General features: G+C 36.7%; 1 protein-coding gene across 8 annotated transcripts in view; it reads right to left on the bottom strand.

Moving 5' to 3' along the window:
- Positions 1 to 2082: 2082 nt before the first annotated feature.
- HMGCLL1 (3-hydroxy-3-methylglutaryl-CoA lyase like 1) overlaps positions 2083 to 18811 on the bottom strand; it is a 276884-nt gene continuing 260155 nt past the window's right edge. For 6 of the 8 annotated variants that reach the window (XM_070073929.2, XM_070073930.2, XM_002714514.6 and 3 more), the window contains 2 exons: positions 7803 to 7928; positions 2083 to 3495 (listed from right to left, as the gene is read on the bottom strand). In XM_070073929.2, the coding sequence (XP_069930030.2) occupies positions 3394 to 3495; positions 7803 to 7928 (228 nt within the window). In that variant the 3' untranslated portion in view covers positions 2083 to 3393. The remainder of the gene's footprint in view (positions 3496 to 7802; positions 7929 to 18811) is intronic. The other 2 variants (XM_089333103.1, XM_051854632.3) reach the window with 2 other exon arrangements.

Below are 18811 nucleotides of genomic sequence, written 5' to 3'. Positions count from 1 at the left end.
TTTCTATTATCACTTAAATCTATTGGGATTTGTTACTTGCAATTTAAAATGGCTTAACTGATACACTATCACAACTCTTCAGGACAAGAACTATAGTTTCTCACCACAACATCTCTCTCATTTTCACTCTCCCCTTCTCTCTTTTTCCGTTCCAACCTCCTCCTCTGTCTCTGTTTCTACATTCTTCTTCCCAACCTCTTTCACTTGCTCCATGGCTCCCCTCATATTTTTATGTCTTCAAAAATATTCTTCTAATTTTTAGGTCCCATTCAAGCACTGACCCTGTTTCTTCTAGCCCATGAAAGCAAAATGATCACTGGCATATTGCAATCTTTCACTTGCCTATTATTTCAATTCAAATTGCTAACTGGTTCCCAGTGCTTAGTTTAATTTCTTCTTGACAATATGGATGAGATTTGATAGGGTTAGTATTTTGTGACTTACTTATTCAATGCCAAATAATCTTTTGCATCTTACATTTGAAGTTAATCCTTTAGAAGATAGAGGATGCATATATATAGAAATAAATAGCTATATAAAGACAGTTCAAGGGATAATTTATTAAATGGTGTGATGAGAATAAATAACATAGACAAGGTATTCTGAATTTTCCCAGAGTTATAACGGCTTCCATTTTCTTTTCTTTGAAGTTCATTAATCTGGTATTTAGATAATTTAATTTTCAGATATTTTAGTTTTAAAGTCTTTGTCTGCAGTAAGACAGCAACCCTTACATGTGAAAATATGCATCATAGGGTTTAGGATGTGGAAGAGATATTTTGTTTACTTAATGGCAGAAGTTATAAATGACTAATTTGATTAGAATTTCAATAAAGTTTGTAATTGTTTGGTATTTCTAAGCCCTACCAAGGATAAATCTGATGTCAATATGTGTGTGTGTTGGTAGGTAATGTTCATGTAGTTACCGCAATGACTCCAAGGCTTGTTCACTTAAAAGATAACTTTGAGGGAATTCTGCCTATAGACTCCAGACAGCTTTATGTGATTGCCCGTCCCCAACCCCTCTCCAAGCCAGAAAGGAGCACTTTTTAAGCTAGCATTGAGATTTAGATGGTTTAGGTAGAGAAAGGATACCAATACCAAAGCCACAAGCTTTCTTGTGGTAGACATGATTAGGCATCATTAAGGTATTCCTCTAGGTGAATGGGTGGACTGATGAGCAAGGAGGGTAACTGTAGCACAGTGCATCTGGGGTTTCTGACTACTGTCTCTGCATTTCATTTGCATTCATTAACTGTTTCTATAAGCAGTTTGCATCAACAGATGTTTTTTCTAAAGTGTTAAAACTAGGAACTCCACAGCTCTGACAGAAAATGTAGTGTTCCCAAAAATGCGGCATACCTGCCGTACACAACTAGTGTGTGTGCCCTGTTACTGCTCAAGTGTTTAAGCATGATGACTTCATTAAGACAGATGTACATGGGCAATATAATTTAGGAAGATATACACAACAATTTTGTCAGCTGACGACACTGTTCCCTTTCCCCCTAAACAGAGATTTGCTTTCACCATTCTCTGTAGACAAGCATGCTGTTATAGCTGCTGCTCCAAAACCATGTCACAAGGTAATAAGTTGACATCTTCCAAGGGAATTTAGTATGGTTTTATTAATTACCAGTATGTATCTGTTGCGGTTCTTTATTATTCTGTATATTTTTAAAACTTATTTATTTGTTTGTTTATTTATTTATAAGGCAGAGCATCAGAAAGAAAAGGAGAGACATGGACAGCAGTCTTCCATCTGCTGATTCACTCTCCCAAAATACCTCCAATAGCCAAGGCTGGGCCAGGCCAAAATCAGCCTCCTAGTTTTGGGTCTCTCACACAGGTGGCAGGGGCCTAGTACTTGCACTATCATCTGCTACCCTCCCAGACACATCAGCAGGAAGCTGGATTTAAAGCAGAATTTAGCTAGGACTTGAGCACTTGAACCAACACTGAAATCTACACTCTGGTGTGGGATGCCAGCATGGCAAATAGTGATTTAACCATCTATGCCACAATGTTGACACCTACTATATATCTTTAAAGATAATTCAGTTGCAATCAGAAATTCTCCTGTTTTCTTGATTTTCTTTTTTATTTCAGTGGTTTTAATGAACATTTCTTAGGAAATCCACAATACTAACTTTCATATTTCAATTTAAATTCAAAGTGATTCAAATAAGATCAGTTGACATTATTGTAGAAGTCTCCATAGATAATAAAACTAACATTTTAGACCCACTTGTAGTAATACTGTCCTCATATCATTTGTGTAGGTTACAGAAGTATTTTTTCTTGACATGATCCTTCTGGTCATCTCTTTCAATCTTTGATATATTAACTTTTGCTATTTCTGGCAATTCTTTCTAAAATAATAGACAAAAGATCAACCACTTAAACTTTAAAAACAACTATTAAATAAGTCAACCAAAAATCATATGATATATTCAAAATAAGTCAAATCAATGGAAGACAGCTTATTTCCTGAATCAACAATTATATTCATAGTCAGGATCACAATGATATTTCCTTTAGCAATTTGTAAGCGACTTGAAAATTACAAAAGTAGATTATGGTACATATTTAACCTAGTATCATCAAGGCAACGTAGACATCAGAACCAAAGTCATACCTTATAATTTCTCAATAGTTGAATGATACTGTGCTGGTTTTCAGTGTAACTGATAAAAGGGAAAGTATAGTAAACTGGGTGTATGTAACAAACATGGAAGGTTGTAATATGTTTCCAGATTATGGCATCTTGCCATTGACCACAGCCTCTTGGAACCAGATAAAGTCATTGAAATAGTTAACAGATGTTAGCCATATTCGAAATATTAAAAATTCTATTGCTAAAAATTATGTAGGGTCAGATGGAGATTTGGCTGTTGGTCCATAACTTAACTGACTTGGCAAATGGAAAGTTGAGATCCAGAGGCATTAGGCATAATATGGAGGCCACACACTATGCACACTGTGCAGGAGCTCATAAACTACTGACAATGTATACACTGTGCTAAGCCATTTCGATTAAGAATCAACACAGTATTTGATACTTAGGGAAACCTGAAGTCAATTTTCACGTCTACTAAATTAAAAGTCATTTCTATAAGACCAAAGGAGTAGACTCCCTTCTGTATTCACATAGATGAGTACAAGTTTTATTATTTATCTCCAGCTTGCAATTTACCTGATGACTGATACTGCCCTCTGTTGACTTTATAATCTCTCCAATTGTAATGTTTTTTTTTTTTTTATCAAGCATCTCTTTTTTTCCCACTCTTGTCTATTACTTCACATTTCAGAACAGGTTGACATTAATGATTTTCAGATGACTATATTTAGCTGAAAGGGATCTTCTCAACCATAAGTCATAAATAAATCCAGTCAAGCATTGAAGAGGGCTTGTGCTACTTTAGAGTTTGTGGTTTTATTCACAGCTTTGCAAATAAAGTCACCAGCTTCCATCACCTTGTAAAGATTCACACCCTGGCAAGGAAAAGAGAGGGTAACAGGAAGGAAGGGGATTAGAGAGAAGAAAGACAAAACATATTCTTTTAAATTTCATTAATATTATTAACTACTTAAAATTACCAAGATGTCACCCATTATCAACTTGGGGGCAACATTTGTTTTCATGAATCATATAGTCAACATGTTAGATTTGTCTGCTTTATAAAATACACCTTGAATTTTACCCTTTTATAAAAATACAGGCTGGACATATCTGAATAACTCAGTGCAATTCAGGCTAAAATCTAAAGACAAGGAAGGACAATAATGGAATAAGAAAGTAATTGACAAAATATCAGTGGAGGACAATGAAAATGATAATGGCTTTGAGGGGTTTATAAATAAGAAAATAGTTAGAAAAATTTCTTTATTATATAAACAAACTTGATAAGGCCATAGAGATTATATAGAAGCTGAATGCATAAACAAAATACACACAGACATATACATATACACGCTTTTTATGTTTGGAAATGTTATTATTAATATGATACTGAAAGAAATAGTTCTTAAGTCAAATAAAATGAAGGAGTATTTAATATACATCTGGAACTTGTTTGCCTGTGGGGTTGTACTGTCTGAAAGTATAAATAGGATCAACAAAGGCTTAGGTAAATCCATGGATGACAGATACACAGTTGGGTCTGAAGGCCAAGTTCAGGGCATGCTCCTCATCTCTGGATCTTGGTGTCACGAAAGGTTACACTGAAGTCTCCACCTAGCACTTTCACTGTCACAGTGGGAGTCAGAGAATTAGGAGGATTAGCCACAAATTTGCCCTTGTGGAGTATTTCATAAGTTCCTACATCCTCCCTCCACACGGATGAGAAACAATATGGACTTAAAATTCAATATATTCAGCCTTTCCTGATATTAAGAAGTAATTTTTTAATATTTATGGAATTCTAACTTTTCCTTAAATAGCCAAAGAAAAATACTCATAGAGACTTTCTGTAATAATAATCTATCTTTTATAAAGAGGAGACATTTAAGGATAGCAAATTACTTCTCCCTGAATACATTTAAAGCACAGTTCTTTTTGTATTTACTTCTCTCTTTCAGAATGATCAATAAGAATAATTTGTGAAATGACACTTGTAAATTATTTTCAGAGTACTATTTGCTTTTATTTAAGAAGTTTATTTTTGTCATGGTAATGATTTTAGATGGACTGTTAGGCAGACTTAGTTTAACATTCTCAATGCAATGATACTTTGTAAACACTTAGCTTCACATGGCTTCCACATCTGTATTACATCAAAGGTTCATAGAAAGATCTTAGTTATTAACATTCTCCACTTTCTAAAAATTTCACTCATAAAAATTACATGATTGAAAAAAAAATTATGTGATTGAAGTTGTTGATATGGTACCAAAGCAGAATTTTTTTATGTCCTCTACCATTTTATTTCATTAAGATACCATTATGAAATATTGCACCTATTCTTAAGGCATTTGTTAGGTGTTTAAATATATCTCATGTACTGTGTGATGCATTCTGGATTTCAAGAGGCTAATGTGGCCGGCGCCGCAGTGGCTCACTAGGCTAATACTCTGCCTGCAGCGCCGGCACACCGGGTTCTAGTCCCTGTCGGGTCGCTGGATTCTGTCCCGGTTGCCCCTCTTCTAGGCCAGCTCTCTGCTGTGGCCCGGGAGTGCAGTGGAGGATGGCCCAAGTGCTTGGGCCCTACACTCCATGGGGAGACCAGGATAAGCACCTGGCTCCTGGCTTCAGATCAGCAAGCATGCCATCAACGGCGGCCATTGGAGGGTGAACCAATGGCAAAGGAAGACCTTTCTCTCTGTCTCTCTCACTGTCTACTCTGCCTGTCAAAAAAAAAAAAAAAAAAAAAGAGGCTAATGTACAATATGTACAATGTGGTTTCTCCTTTAGGGAGTGTATGATCAGATAGACAATATGATCATAAGTGTAAACTTTACAATACAGTTTAAAGTCAGGCAAAGCAATATGCTCACATGAATATGGAAGCAGATGTGAAGGTCAACCAATCCATTGAGCAGGGAAAAGGAGCAAAACATTTCTGCCAGGGACGGTAAATCCTGGCCCATGTTACACTGACAGTTGGAGACCTTGAGAAAGAGGATGTGTGGTGTACCATGGGAAGAGAAAAACAGCACAAGACAACCAAAAAATCACGTGATATGTATGGAGAAGGATGGTCAAAAGTAACATGGTATACATGGAGAAAAGGCAGACTCTGATTTTCATAATGGAAACATGTAAACAGTCCAGATTCTGTGGCAGAACACAGATTTGCCTTTCAGGAAATAAGACTTGATGAGTATTCAAGCAGGACCATGGTATACCCATACTTGTATTTCTGATGAAATCCTCTGATGGTACCAATAAGGATGAATTTAAAGGTAAGTCTGGAGTGAGCTGACAGGTGGAGAATGGGTATTCAGAAAAGAGACAAGACTGCACTCATGCAGTCATAATAACGACAGGAAGGAGGGGATTAAAACCAAAATATTTTAGAAGTCAAATTGGTGGCTCTTCATAATTTACTGGGCCTGGGGTACATAGTGAATCCATTAGACATTATAAACAATTCTGTTTCTTAGCTAGGGTAATTGATTGAATTGTGGCAGCTATTCAAAGTAACAATTTCCTTGAATTGTGAAATTCTTACTAATAGACTAACTTGCATTTGTATCTCAAAGTCCTAGAATAGGACCTAACATATATTATGCATCAATTGTCAGTGGATATAATTTAACAATACACTCTCCAAGAAAGGATCTGTTTCTCCTCAGTTTCTGCCATGGCCTTATGAGAAAAATAATTAAGCTACTTTGTAAATGAAATAATATTTATTCCTAACCAGAGACGATAGGCAATTGCTTTTGGTGTTTATAGGCAACAGCTGTTGGTGTTCAACACTAAATGAAATCAGTCTTACAATAAATATTTATTGAGCATCTGTATGCCACAGGCACTGAGGATGAATAAATTATAATAACTGCTCTGTGCTGCTATGAGAATCTTGTAAGCAAGACCATGATACAACCTTGTGATAAGTTCAGAGGTAAAGATATAGAACTAAGGACAGGAAGCTAAGAATTTGGCCTGAGGAATAGACAGATCTGGAAACCAGAAGATGACCTAAATGATGTGCCTCACTTTTCATGTAAAGGGGAGTAGGTGGTATAAGGTCATTTCAGGTGATGGTGAAAGTATGAGTAGGGGTGCAGTTTAGAATGTTACAGAAATGGAGAGTAATCTAAAGTTTGGTGGAGAAGTCCTGAGGGATATAAAGCTATTTTATAATTCGGATAATGATTTTACATTTCAGAAAGCATTTTGAATGTCTTGTCATCTGAGGACAGTCTTCTTACTTTAGGTAATTTTTCCCTAAAAGTCTTCTGAACCATAGTTTAATAGGTTATATCAAGCTTTTGACAAAACAAGGTATTGGCTTTGGGGGATGTTATTATACAGCAGGTGATTTTCAGTGCTACTTGCAAACAGACTATTCCTTCTTTTAAGATTTTTTTTTATTTATTTGAAAGGCAGAGTGACAAAGAAAGGAAGAGAAAAAGCAAGAGAGACAGAAAGAGAGAGAATCTTCCATTCACCAGTTCACTCCCTGAAATGGCTACAATCACCAGGGCTGGGCCAGGCTGAAGCCAGGAGCCAGAAACAGAGGTGGCAGGGGCCCAAGTACTTGAGGTATCCTCTGCTCTCTTCCCAGGTGCATTAGCAGGAGGCTCTGCTATGGGACTCTGATATGGGATGCTGGTGTCACAAGTAGTGACATAACCCACTGCACCACAATGCTAGTCCCCAAGATCATTCTTGCCCTACACTCTTCCCCTGACCATTTTTAAGTGCTCTGGGATTTGTTTTTCCAGAAGTCCTTGTTGTCTCTGTGTGACAATTAGGACCTCAGTTTCCTCCAAGGAAAATATTCATATAGGAAAACAAAAACAACAACAAACAACTCAACAATCAACACAGTAAGGACACAAGATCTACGTCATAAAACTTGTGAAATTGAAACAGATAATACATTGAAAAGTACTTTGGAGTTCATGAAAAGCTATAAAATGCAAAATGGCAACATTTTTGGTGCTTGAGCTATAAGTTACTTTATAAAGTCCCCAAAAGAATTTTATTGTATTTTCCCACTGTGCATTTTTGCAAAAAAGCAAAAGTGTTGTAAAACTTTGACCTCAAAATTGGTTGTCAAACCTGAGAAGCATTTCAATTTGCAGTTGCAAGAAATGGATGAATATTAAAATATCTTAAAGTAACTTACTGTATTGAGCCCCAGGCCATTAAGCATATAGACCAAATCCTCAGTGGCAACATTCCCAGAAGCACCTTTTGCATAAGGGCAACCTCCTAATCCGGATACTGCAGAATCCACCACACTAATTCCCATCTGGAAAGCAAACCAGAACACTGAAGGCTTGTGTATTTATGAGATGTAAATGCTGCATTTCTATTTAACCTGTGGCAAAGAGCAAATAAGCAAAAATCTGAACCTGTTATCCAAACATAGTCACTTACCCACCTGCTGCTTCAACAATCCCTGAAGTACTGACGTTTTTTATGACTAATCTTGTTTCTCAGGCTAATAGAAACTGCTAAGGATCTCTGGAACTGGAACTAGAATAATCTTAGATAAGAATTAAAGTGGTGTTATTTGTTGAGCATGATGTAAGGTTAATTTACTCCCAGGTTCTAATTCACCAGCTTTATCCTAAAAGTATTACATAACCAACATGGAATATTTCCAACATCCCAAACCTAAATCAAGGTGACTGGTTATGTGTGAGGTCGGGGAGGGATGCTCAGTGACTCACAATAGGAATTTATTGGCTTGGTTCCCCCATTAGTCTCCCGTAATATTTTTTTTAAAGATTTATTTATTTACTTGAATGTCAGAGTTACAGAGAGAGGGAGGGAGAGAAAGAGAGAGAGAGAGAGAGAGAAAAGAGAGAGAGAGAGTATCTTCCATCTGCTGGTTCACTACCCAGATGACAACAGCAATGGGTTAGCCCAGGCTGAAGCCAGGTGCTTCACCCAGGTGTCCCACGTGGGCGGCAAGGGCACAGACTTTTGGTCTATCTTCTGCTGCTTTTTAAAGCCATTAGCAGACAGTTGGATCAGAAATGGAGTACTCCAATCAGCACCATACAGGATGCTAGTGTCAAAGGTGGTGGCTTTATCCACTATGCAACACTCTTCTCTGGCCCAAATTCCCCCAGTCTTTATCAAGTCATTCTCCACACAACATTCTTCCACTTTGTGAAAAGTGGATATTTCAGACAAGATCAGATGTGTCCAGGGTGGTATGGCCATATATGGAAAGATATTTCAGAGGCAATACAACCACCATACCCAATAACAGCTCGTATTTATTGGATATTCGTTAAGTGCAGGATACTATTTTTAACACCTCAATGTGCATTAAGTCACAATTTTCACAAAACCACATTGAGGTAGATACTCTTCTATCATCCCCAAATCCTAGAGAAAAAAGCCAAACTACAGAGGGCCAAACAATGTGCCCAAGTCACCATCTGGTGGTCCAAGTTTACTCTGTCTCCAGAGAATTCACACTCTGCCTTGATTTGTAGCCTGGGAAACATGCAATTTGGTACATGATCATGTGTTTGGGAATATTGTACGGGGGACAGATTTGTGTGTGCTGGTGAAGTGGAAGACATGGAGCACAGTGAGCCTGAGAAAGGCCCTGGAGATCAGATGTTAATAACATGAGAAGAGAGGCAGGCATCCCATTCCTCGGTGAAAGGTGACAATTTGGTAATAGAAGCTGCAGAGGCCTGAAGGGATTCCTCACCCCTGGCCATTGAAGGAAAAGGAACATGACCTCATCTGAAATGAGACGCACCTGGAGGCAGAATGCTTGGCCAACGTCTAGATCAGTGGCTCTCAATTACAGGATCAAAAGCACAGACTACTAGTACATCCACAGAATTTCTGATTCAGGAGGATGGATTGGAACATGAGATTTTGAATTTTTTACAAGACCCCAGCTGATGCTTCCGGTGCTCAGGTTTCTCCCTTTTTTCCCTTTTTCTTCCTTTCTCTCCTCCTCCACTCTGCCTCCCTCCCTTCCCTTACCTCCTTTCCTTCCCTTCTTTCTTGCTTCCTTCCTTCTGTACATCTTTATTTTTTATTCCTTTGCATTTTTCTGATGAATTCTGTATTTTAAAATAGTTTTAGATTTGCAGAAAACTTGTGTGGATTGTACAAAGACTCCCCATATATCATAGACTCAGTTTTATCTATTGTTATATCCATTAAAGAAAAGATAGCCAATGATAATTGCTAAAGCATATTTAGTAGCTTTGCAATAGCTATAGAGGCTACTGCAGTGGGGTCTCACAGTAAGGTAGAGAGACTGGGCTCAGCTCCAACTACAGCATGGGCATGCGGTTTTATAGCCACGTAGCAGGGTGGGAGGCAGTGGATGGAAAATTACTGAGAGGAAACATCAGGGATAAGGGGGATTCTGACTAAACTGACCTAACAGGAGTGTTACTGAAGACCAGCCAGACTGATCAGGCATCACCTAAGGGCTGGTAAAGGATAAGGAACTTGATCAGATGTAGAGGGTGGTTAGATATTGGGGTTAAGAGTTCTTGTTTAACTGATTTAACAGATTGCTAAGACGTGTCTTTCCAATGATGTGCACAGATGGGCCGAGAAGAAGTTTCAGAAGCTTGACTTAAGGTTTGGCTAAGCCAAGAAACTTTGTCAAATCTTACTTTATCATGGTACATTTGTCATAAGTAATGAACAAATGTCAACACGGTATTATCAAAATCCATATTCTTTTTCATTTTCATTTTTTGGATTTTTAATTGAAAACAATTTTAAAAGACATAAACATTATACCTATTTTGGGTACTATGTAATGCTTAATTACACGATACATTTAATGATGTCCATACATTACTTGGGTTTCATTATTTTATAAATGAGGATGTCACTAACTTATGCTTCCTAGATTTATTAGCTAAGATTCTTTCTGGTTTTTTTTTAGATTAATTTTATTTATTTGAAATGCAAAGTGATGAGAGAAAGAGAGAAATAGACACAAAGGCTGAGACAAAGAATCTTCCATCCATTGGTTCTTTCCCCAAATAGCCAAAATAGCTAAGGCTAGACTAGGCATAAGATTGGAGCCAGGAGCCAGGAACTCCATCTGGGTCTTCTATGTGGATGGCAGGGACCCAGGCACTTGGACCATCTTCCAATGCTTTCCTAGGCACATTAGTAGGAAGCTCAGTCAGAAATGGAACAGCTGGGACTCAAACTGGCATTCAGATATGGGATGTTGGTATTGCAGGCTGTGGCTTACCCTGCTGTGCCACAATGGTAATTCTCTGTAGCCATTCTTAAAATATATCTCTAAAGACATTTTTTACCCTGATGTCTTTCTGTACCCCAGTAACTCACCAGAATACCATGTTACTTTAATAATCATGTCTCCATGGACTCCTCTGGGTTGTCATAGTTTAATAGATCTTGAATTGACTATTGTGAGTAGTACTAGCCACGTATTTTCCATGACACCCTCTTTTTCTCGTGGGCAGTCTATAGTTACAGCATTTGGGAGGCATACCACAGAGGTAGAGGTAAAGCAGAATTCTCAAAATATCTTATCAAGGCTACATACTATCAATACATATTTTAACACCTGATATTAACACTGATCACCTCATCATGGTGGTGTTTACCAGGCATCTGCACTGTAGTGTCTTTCACCCTTCCCATACTCTACTCTTTGGGAAGGAGTCACTGCGTTCAGCTTACTCTTTAAAAGTGGAGAATATCTACAGAAATTATTCAGAATTCTTGAGAATGGCAGTTTTGCCTATGCTTCCATATTTAGTTATAATCCCATAGTATTTTCTATTTTTTATTACACTAAGTGTTCAAGATTCGGATGTTGGTAACTCTTTCAATTGCCTCTTATATCCCTTTGGCATGCCAAGGAGACCGTGTCATTGGAACTTTTCTACCTTCTCTTACAAGGCTAATGAGGATGTTTACAAAGTTTCACATGGACAGAACTACAGTCCAGAAATCCAAAGAATTCTTTGGAACATAAGGAAGGTTTGGTTTACAAAAGACTATTTGCTTCTGTACTTCCATTTCTTCACATTATACTCCTCAATATGAAAAATTTCAATAGCTCTTTTTTGTTGCCTAAAACTGCTGACAAACACTCATTTGAAGAGCTCAGTAATACTCAGATGTTAGTCTTAACTGTAGAGAGAAGCTTTGTATCCTGGGGCAGCACATGTTTCAAACAAACCAGTTGCTGAAAGAAGACCCAAAAAAGTATGAGGTAGCAAAAACCAAGATGTCCCAGCATGATAGCTGCAAGATTGCTTTGACCTACCACGTGGATAGTCCACTTTCCGAGTCTGGAATGCATGCATCATATTCGTTTTCTCTCTGCTAAGAATCAAGACCTTGAGACCCAGCGGAGAAATTTGTTACTTTGTCACAAGAACACAGTTTTTATTGTTAGCCTTTTGGAGACAGCGAAAAAACAATAGTCACTGGTCTTTTTTTTGTGACTAAAGATCAATGTGACCTATCATTTGGGACATGGCAAAAGATTTATTCACAATAGAGCAACAAGTGTCAAATGAAAAGAACAAAAAATGACCATTGTCACAGGAGAGCAAGTATAAATAATCAGTGAAACCAGCAAAACATGTTCAGCTTCACCTTAAATCAAAGATTGTAAGTAAAAACTAAACACCATGATAGTTTACACTTTTAAACTGACAAATAATAACGAAGAATGTTGACAAATAGTATAAAGCAACAAAATATGAAACAATCTACAACTTTAACAATATGGACAAAACTCACAAATGAAACCTTGTATGAAGTAAGTCTGGCTCAAAAGCGGTCAAACTATATGATTCCTATTAGATAATACCCTAAAAGAGACTAAACTAATGAAGGAAGTTTCAGGTGGGATAACAATTATCCTTTAAAGTGAGAATAAAAAAGGCACAAGGAGAGATTGTCGGGTACTGCCAACAACATTCTATGTGTTCAACTGAGTGGAATTTACCAATAATATGACTTTGTGAAAATTCATTGATTTTATCACTTGTGCACTTGTCCATATATGCATTATACTTCAGTACATATAAGGTATGGGGAAGGTAGTACTACTGGAATTGAGGGGGACAGTCAAACTAGTGGGAATACACATTTTTTTTCTGGTGACTAGTATATTAGTAATTAGTCTTAAATTGTCAATATCCACTTTCTTGGCAGATCTTTATTAAAAACTCCTTTCTAGAAGCTGACTCCCTGCTAATGTGCCTGTGAAAGCAGCAGATGATAGCCCAAGTATTTGGGCCCCTGCCACCAATGTGGGAGATCCAGATGGAATTCCAGGTTCCTGGCTTTGGCCTGCCCCAGTTCCTGCTGTTGCAGGCATTTGGAGAGGGAACCAAAGGATGGAAGATCTTTCTCTCTCACTCTGTCACTCTGCCTTTGAAGTAAATATGTAAATCTTTAAAAAGTTCTTTATAGGAATATTTTAAAAATTTAAGTAAATTATTGGATAAGAAATGAAAACAAAGATATATGAGTACATGTATGTTGTCCATGACAGACAATTCACACACACATTCATATATATATATATATATATATATATAGTCATCCCAGTGTGGGTTTTATGAAACAAATCTTGAAAACAATTCAAGGGGACAGTGCTGTGGCGCAGCAGATTAAGCTGCCACTGTAGCACCAGTATTCCATATGGGCGCTAGGTCAAATCTCAGCTATTCCACTTCTGATCCAGCTCTCTGATAATGTACCTGAGAAAGAAGCAGAGGATGGCCCAAGTGCTTGGGCCCCTGAACCCATATGGGAGATCCAGATGAATCTCTTGGCTCGTTTCAACCATTTGGAGAGTGGGCAAGATGATGGAAGATCTCCCCTCTCTCTCTGTTTCTCACTCTCTTCCTGTAACTCTGACTTTCAAACAAATAAAATAAATTTGTAAAAAAAAAAAGCATCTCATAATGAGAAAAAATTTAAATTAATTATCATGTAGCTATTTTGCTATAAAATGAAATTATAAATGGTATTTAAAGGCATAATTAAAGAAAAGCAATAGGCTAGAGGATGTTATAAGAATAAATAGAGTCATAATATTATTTTCTAAAGAAACAAAAGAAGATTTGGATGATACATAGACTACAGTGCTAACAGTGATTTTTATGGGTGATTTGATTATAAGTAACTTATTTTAATTCAGTTTTATTTGTATCTGTATTCCAGTGCCTCATAAAGAATGCTAATTCCATTTGTAAGCAGAAAACAAAAAATGTTTTTGTAAACTTTAGCCTGTAGTGTAATACGCTGAAATTAAAAAACTGAGAATGAGTAGCAATAGATGTAAAACTCTGAATTTGTTGGTTCACATCATTATTCTGCAGCCAGTCGATTGTCCTAGGTTCTGAGATGGCAGGGTTACTCTTCAGACACAGTCTGGGTGAAAGGGGGCGTGGGAAATGCTCTTTCCCTCTTTTATACCAAATTAGTTCTACACATGGCTTATCTTTCAGCAAATTCTGTTCACAACTTAATGGAATCAATCCTTAGAGCAATATGTGGATTTAAATATTTGTAAAACATTAAAAAGAAATTTTTTCAAGCATACACTATCTTTCAAGTATATCATTGCTAGTTTCTTAGCACACTATAGTCTCTCTTCAGAATCAAATCACACAAAAAAGCAAATCACACCGCTGGAAAAGCACTTCTTTTTATTCAATGTCTCCTAAAGTCTGTCCTCTATTAAATGTGTGATTCTCTTCCCCCGAAATAAAGCTTTCCTCACTTATAAAGCTAGCCTCCTGGTGAATTATATGCTCTTATTTCTAAACAAGCTGCTTTAGAAATTTCTAGACATAGTCTTCCTGGAAACTTCGATTTTCTATGTGTTTTATTCACATCTACTTTTTATTCCATAGACAAGGTGTGAAACAACAGGTAAACAAATTCTGAACATATTAGGAGGAAAAACATTATTTCTTTTCATCATTTCTTTATCATGAATAGAGAATACACATTTGTACTTTACCAATGATATCACATTATATCATTTTATGTTTGAAAATAGTAAGTTTGTTGCTTAGTTCATTTCAACACTTAGGAGACAGTCTACATTACAAGAACATGTTTAGAAAGATGTTCCGTTTCCATCCTCTCCAAACATGAAGCACTACTCTTAGGCTGGTGTGTGTGTGTGTAAGCAAACAACACAAGTATGTCTGTGTGTAAGCACAGTCACAACTGATTTCTGAATCACACATGACAAGAACAAAGCACTATTTTTTGTTTTTCTCTTGTTTTTGGCTTTGGAAAGTATATTTTTAACTAAGTGACCACAAGGTGGCACTGTAATACCAAAATACACCAAGTTAAAGGCGAGCAATAACAACTCCATTGTGCTCTTGCCAAGCAAAATGGAAAACCAGTAAATATATAGTTTTCATCTGTTTCAAATAAACAGGTATCGTACATTTAAAATAAGGACACTTTTACTAATAATGCAGAACACATGAAACTAGTTCAATATATTTAGGATCTTGTTGTCTGTCCTTCCTTTAAATTAAAATGATTATTAAGCACATTTTCAGTGTCAGGTATTTGGAATAAATACAAAGCCCTACGTCTCAGAGAACTTAGCATCAGAAATTTAAATTACTATATATTTTATCTATCACTGAAAAGTAACTTACTACTCTCAAAAGAAAGGCAAAGCCTCAAGGGCTCATATGACTATCAGCTCTAGGAAAAAAAAAATAGGAAAAGTGGTGGGTATGTTGCTGCTTGGGATGTCAGCATCCTCTGCTGGTGTGCCTAGTTGCACTCCTAGCTAATCGGCTTCCTAGTACAGCTTCTGCTCATGCGCACCCCAGATAGCAGCAGATGATGGCTCAACTAGTTGTCCCTGCCATCCCTGTTGGAGACTCTGAAGTAATTCAGGTCTTCTGGATTTAGCCTGGCCTGGCCCTGGCTGTTGTGGGAATTTGGGGTGTGAAACAACATGTAGAAGATCTTTCTGCCTTTCAAATATAAATAAATAGACAAATAAATAAAAAATAAACAAAACAAATAAATATTAAAGGAAGAAAGTTAGGAAGGAAGAAAGAAAGAAGGGAGGAAATTAAAGAAAACTTCAGAATATTGAAACATTCTTGGCTTTCACTTTTCTCAAAGCTCATGATTCAAGCTATTAACCCCTATAGGCTATGATAAGCATGGCATGTTTGGGAATGTGTGCCCCATCTGCTTGAGCACTCTGGGAATGTGCTTGGAATTAAGGACTGAAGAAAATGAACAAATATAGGAAATTGTAGATATATTATGAACATATCACTTCTGTACTATAATCTTAACCAGCCTCTGAGGAGAATTAATTCTATATTATACTCAGATGCTCTGTGACTTTATCTTAGTGTTGTAAGAACTTATCCCTCAAACAACTGAAAAATACAAGTGGAATAAAAGAAATCATTTTGCAAAATTTATATGTATTCATGATTTCAAATATTTAATGAAAGCTAACAGTTTAGATATTTAGGTCATAATCCTAAGGAACATTATAATTTAACAGTTTTAACAGCTATTCATGTTTTTGACATCTCAGATCAAAATTTTTATTAAAAACATGTAATGTTAGTTTTAATTTAAGATAACATAATGGGGGCCATCACTGTGGCATAGCAGGTAAAGCTGCGGCCTGCCGTGCTGGCATCTCATATGGATGCCAGTTCGAGTCCCAGCTGTCCCACTTCTGATCCAGCTCTGTGCTATGGTCTGGGAAAGCAGCAAAAGATGACCCAAGTCCTTGGGCCCCTGCACTCGTGTTTGAGACCCAGAAGAAGCTCCTGGCTCCTGGCTTCCGATCAGCACAGTTCCCACCATTGCAGCCAATAGGAGAATGAACCAGCAGATGGAGGACCTCTCTCTCTCTCTGCCTCTCCTTCTCTATCTGTGTAACTGACTTTCAAATAAATACATGAATCTTTTAAAAAATACAACATTCTGCCTTTGAATTTCTATTTGTGAGGCAGAAAGACACAGAGAGAGAAAGAGGGAGGGAGGGGGGAGAGAGAGAGAGAAAGAGAGAGGAAGAGAGGGAGAGAGAGAGATCCCATTAATTGGTAAATTTTCCAAATATCTGCAGTAGCCTATTCTGAAAGGGGATCTGAGTTGGAAATCATGAACACATTCTAGGTTTCTCATATGTGTATCAGGAACCCAATTATTTCAGCTATCACCACTGCCTCCCTGAGTCTGTAATGGTGTGAGGCTGGGGTCAGGAACTGGAGCTGGGAACTGAACCCAGGAACTCCAATGGAGGAAAAGAAATGTGTTAAGCTCTTGGCTAAATGCCCCGTCCCATAACATTTCTGGTAGCAGAAATTATTCATTTTTGGATTTAAGTTACTTGGGGTTGGGTGGGGGACAAATATTTGTGTAGGATAAAATATCAAAAATAGATTCATTTTTCCAGTTTTCTCCTCAACTTGTTCATCATGGCAAATACTCTCTGCATCAGCAGACTGTAATTACCCATATGTGACATATTACTCCTATTCCAGTGGCCATGCCACACATCACTACTGAATCTCAGTACCCTTTCCAGTAAGCACTAATCTTGCTTCCAGACTCTTCTCAATCAAGACTCTGAAAAGTTCCGTACATTGAACTGTGATCAGCTGAGAACCCTGTTTGCATTCATATGTATTGTGAATATAACACCATACTATGTCATAGACAATGAACAGTTTGTATGCATAAATAATACCTAATGTTTTTGTACACTGGGTATATATCATAAATAATTAAAAGCATACATAGGACTCAATGAACAAACTTGACAATATTTTTATAAAACAACTCATATCTTTGAAAAGGATATCACAAAATGCTTCACTCCTCCTTAATTTAGAAAGGAGATAGATTACATTCTTCTTATCTTTCTTTGATACATTCAAACTGAGATAGAGTATGTACAAAAAAAAGTAAGAAAATGGAAAAAACAAAGAAACTCAAGATTTCAGTAAGACTGAGAAAATTATGCATACTAGCAGAGAATATTTATGCTTATTGTGACAGTGATTTTATCATATGCTTCCTAAGTGGTAAGCCTAACAAAGTTAAGAAGAAATGATTAGTAACACATGCCCATTATGCTGATAGAGAAACTGAGGCTCATTGAAGATAAGTGATATGTCCTGCTTCATAGTTATGAAGCAAAGAATGCAAATCGAGATCTAATTGTGCACTATGGCCCAGTATCAACAGTTAGCATTTAATAAGGACTATGTGCCAGTAACATTGCTAAGCACTTTACATGAATTGTTTCATTGAATCCATATAACAACACCATAAGAATGATTAGGACAAGTCAAATGATTTCATTTTATTATGAGACTTTCTTCAATTTTCTGAAAACTGACATGTAACTTAGCAACATTATCAAGAGACTTCAGAAAATAAATGTTTGTTGTCCTAGCGAATGTATTTCTAGGATGCTATCCCAAGAAAATAGTCAGAAATGTTCTGACAGATTTATGTTCAAGGATGGATACATTTTGTAATATTCTCAACAGTGGAAACAAGTCCATAAGTTAAACATCCTTCTTTTTTTAATGCCCTAGAGAAATTGCTAGTAAGTTATATCCAAATAACTACTGTTATCAAGTATTTTCCAAAATATTAAATGGTATGGAAAAATGATTGAGGAAATAGGAGATAAAAGAAGATAGTAAGTTGTTTATAATTAATTTGTATTTCTAAATTTTTTTGCTGTCTTCTGGAATAAAAATACAGTACTCATAAATTTAGGAAAAATGAATCATTATTAAGCACACATTTACTTTTTTTTCACAGTCATTCCCTTCTTCTCCAATAATAATGTCCCCCAAAGTATACTGGCCTATCTCAGGGTCTCATTTCTTTAATTCGATTCAGATTTTGTAAATGATTCCTCTCAGAATCAATTGTCTTTTTCTCTTTTTGACTGGATACTACTCCTGTGCAGCTATCCATATTCTCTAATATACTGGCAGAAAAATATTAGACCAAATGTTCCTTGACTTGATCTGGGGTGTCCCCTGAGACTCTGCATTTCTAACAAATCCTAAATTATTACTAGGTTCTATCCTAATGCCTGTCTCTTGTAAAATTCAATTAGATGGATTTTTTAAACTCCAAAATGACTTATTTATA

This window comes from Oryctolagus cuniculus, chromosome 5 (assembly GCF_051225735.1).
Source record: "Oryctolagus cuniculus isolate XC-2025 breed Fujian yellow rabbit chromosome 5, ASM5122573v1, whole genome shotgun sequence".
In the NCBI taxonomy this organism is placed as follows: Eukaryota; Metazoa; Chordata; class Mammalia; order Lagomorpha; family Leporidae; genus Oryctolagus; species Oryctolagus cuniculus.
This window is presented reverse-complemented; position numbering and strand designations above follow the sequence as displayed.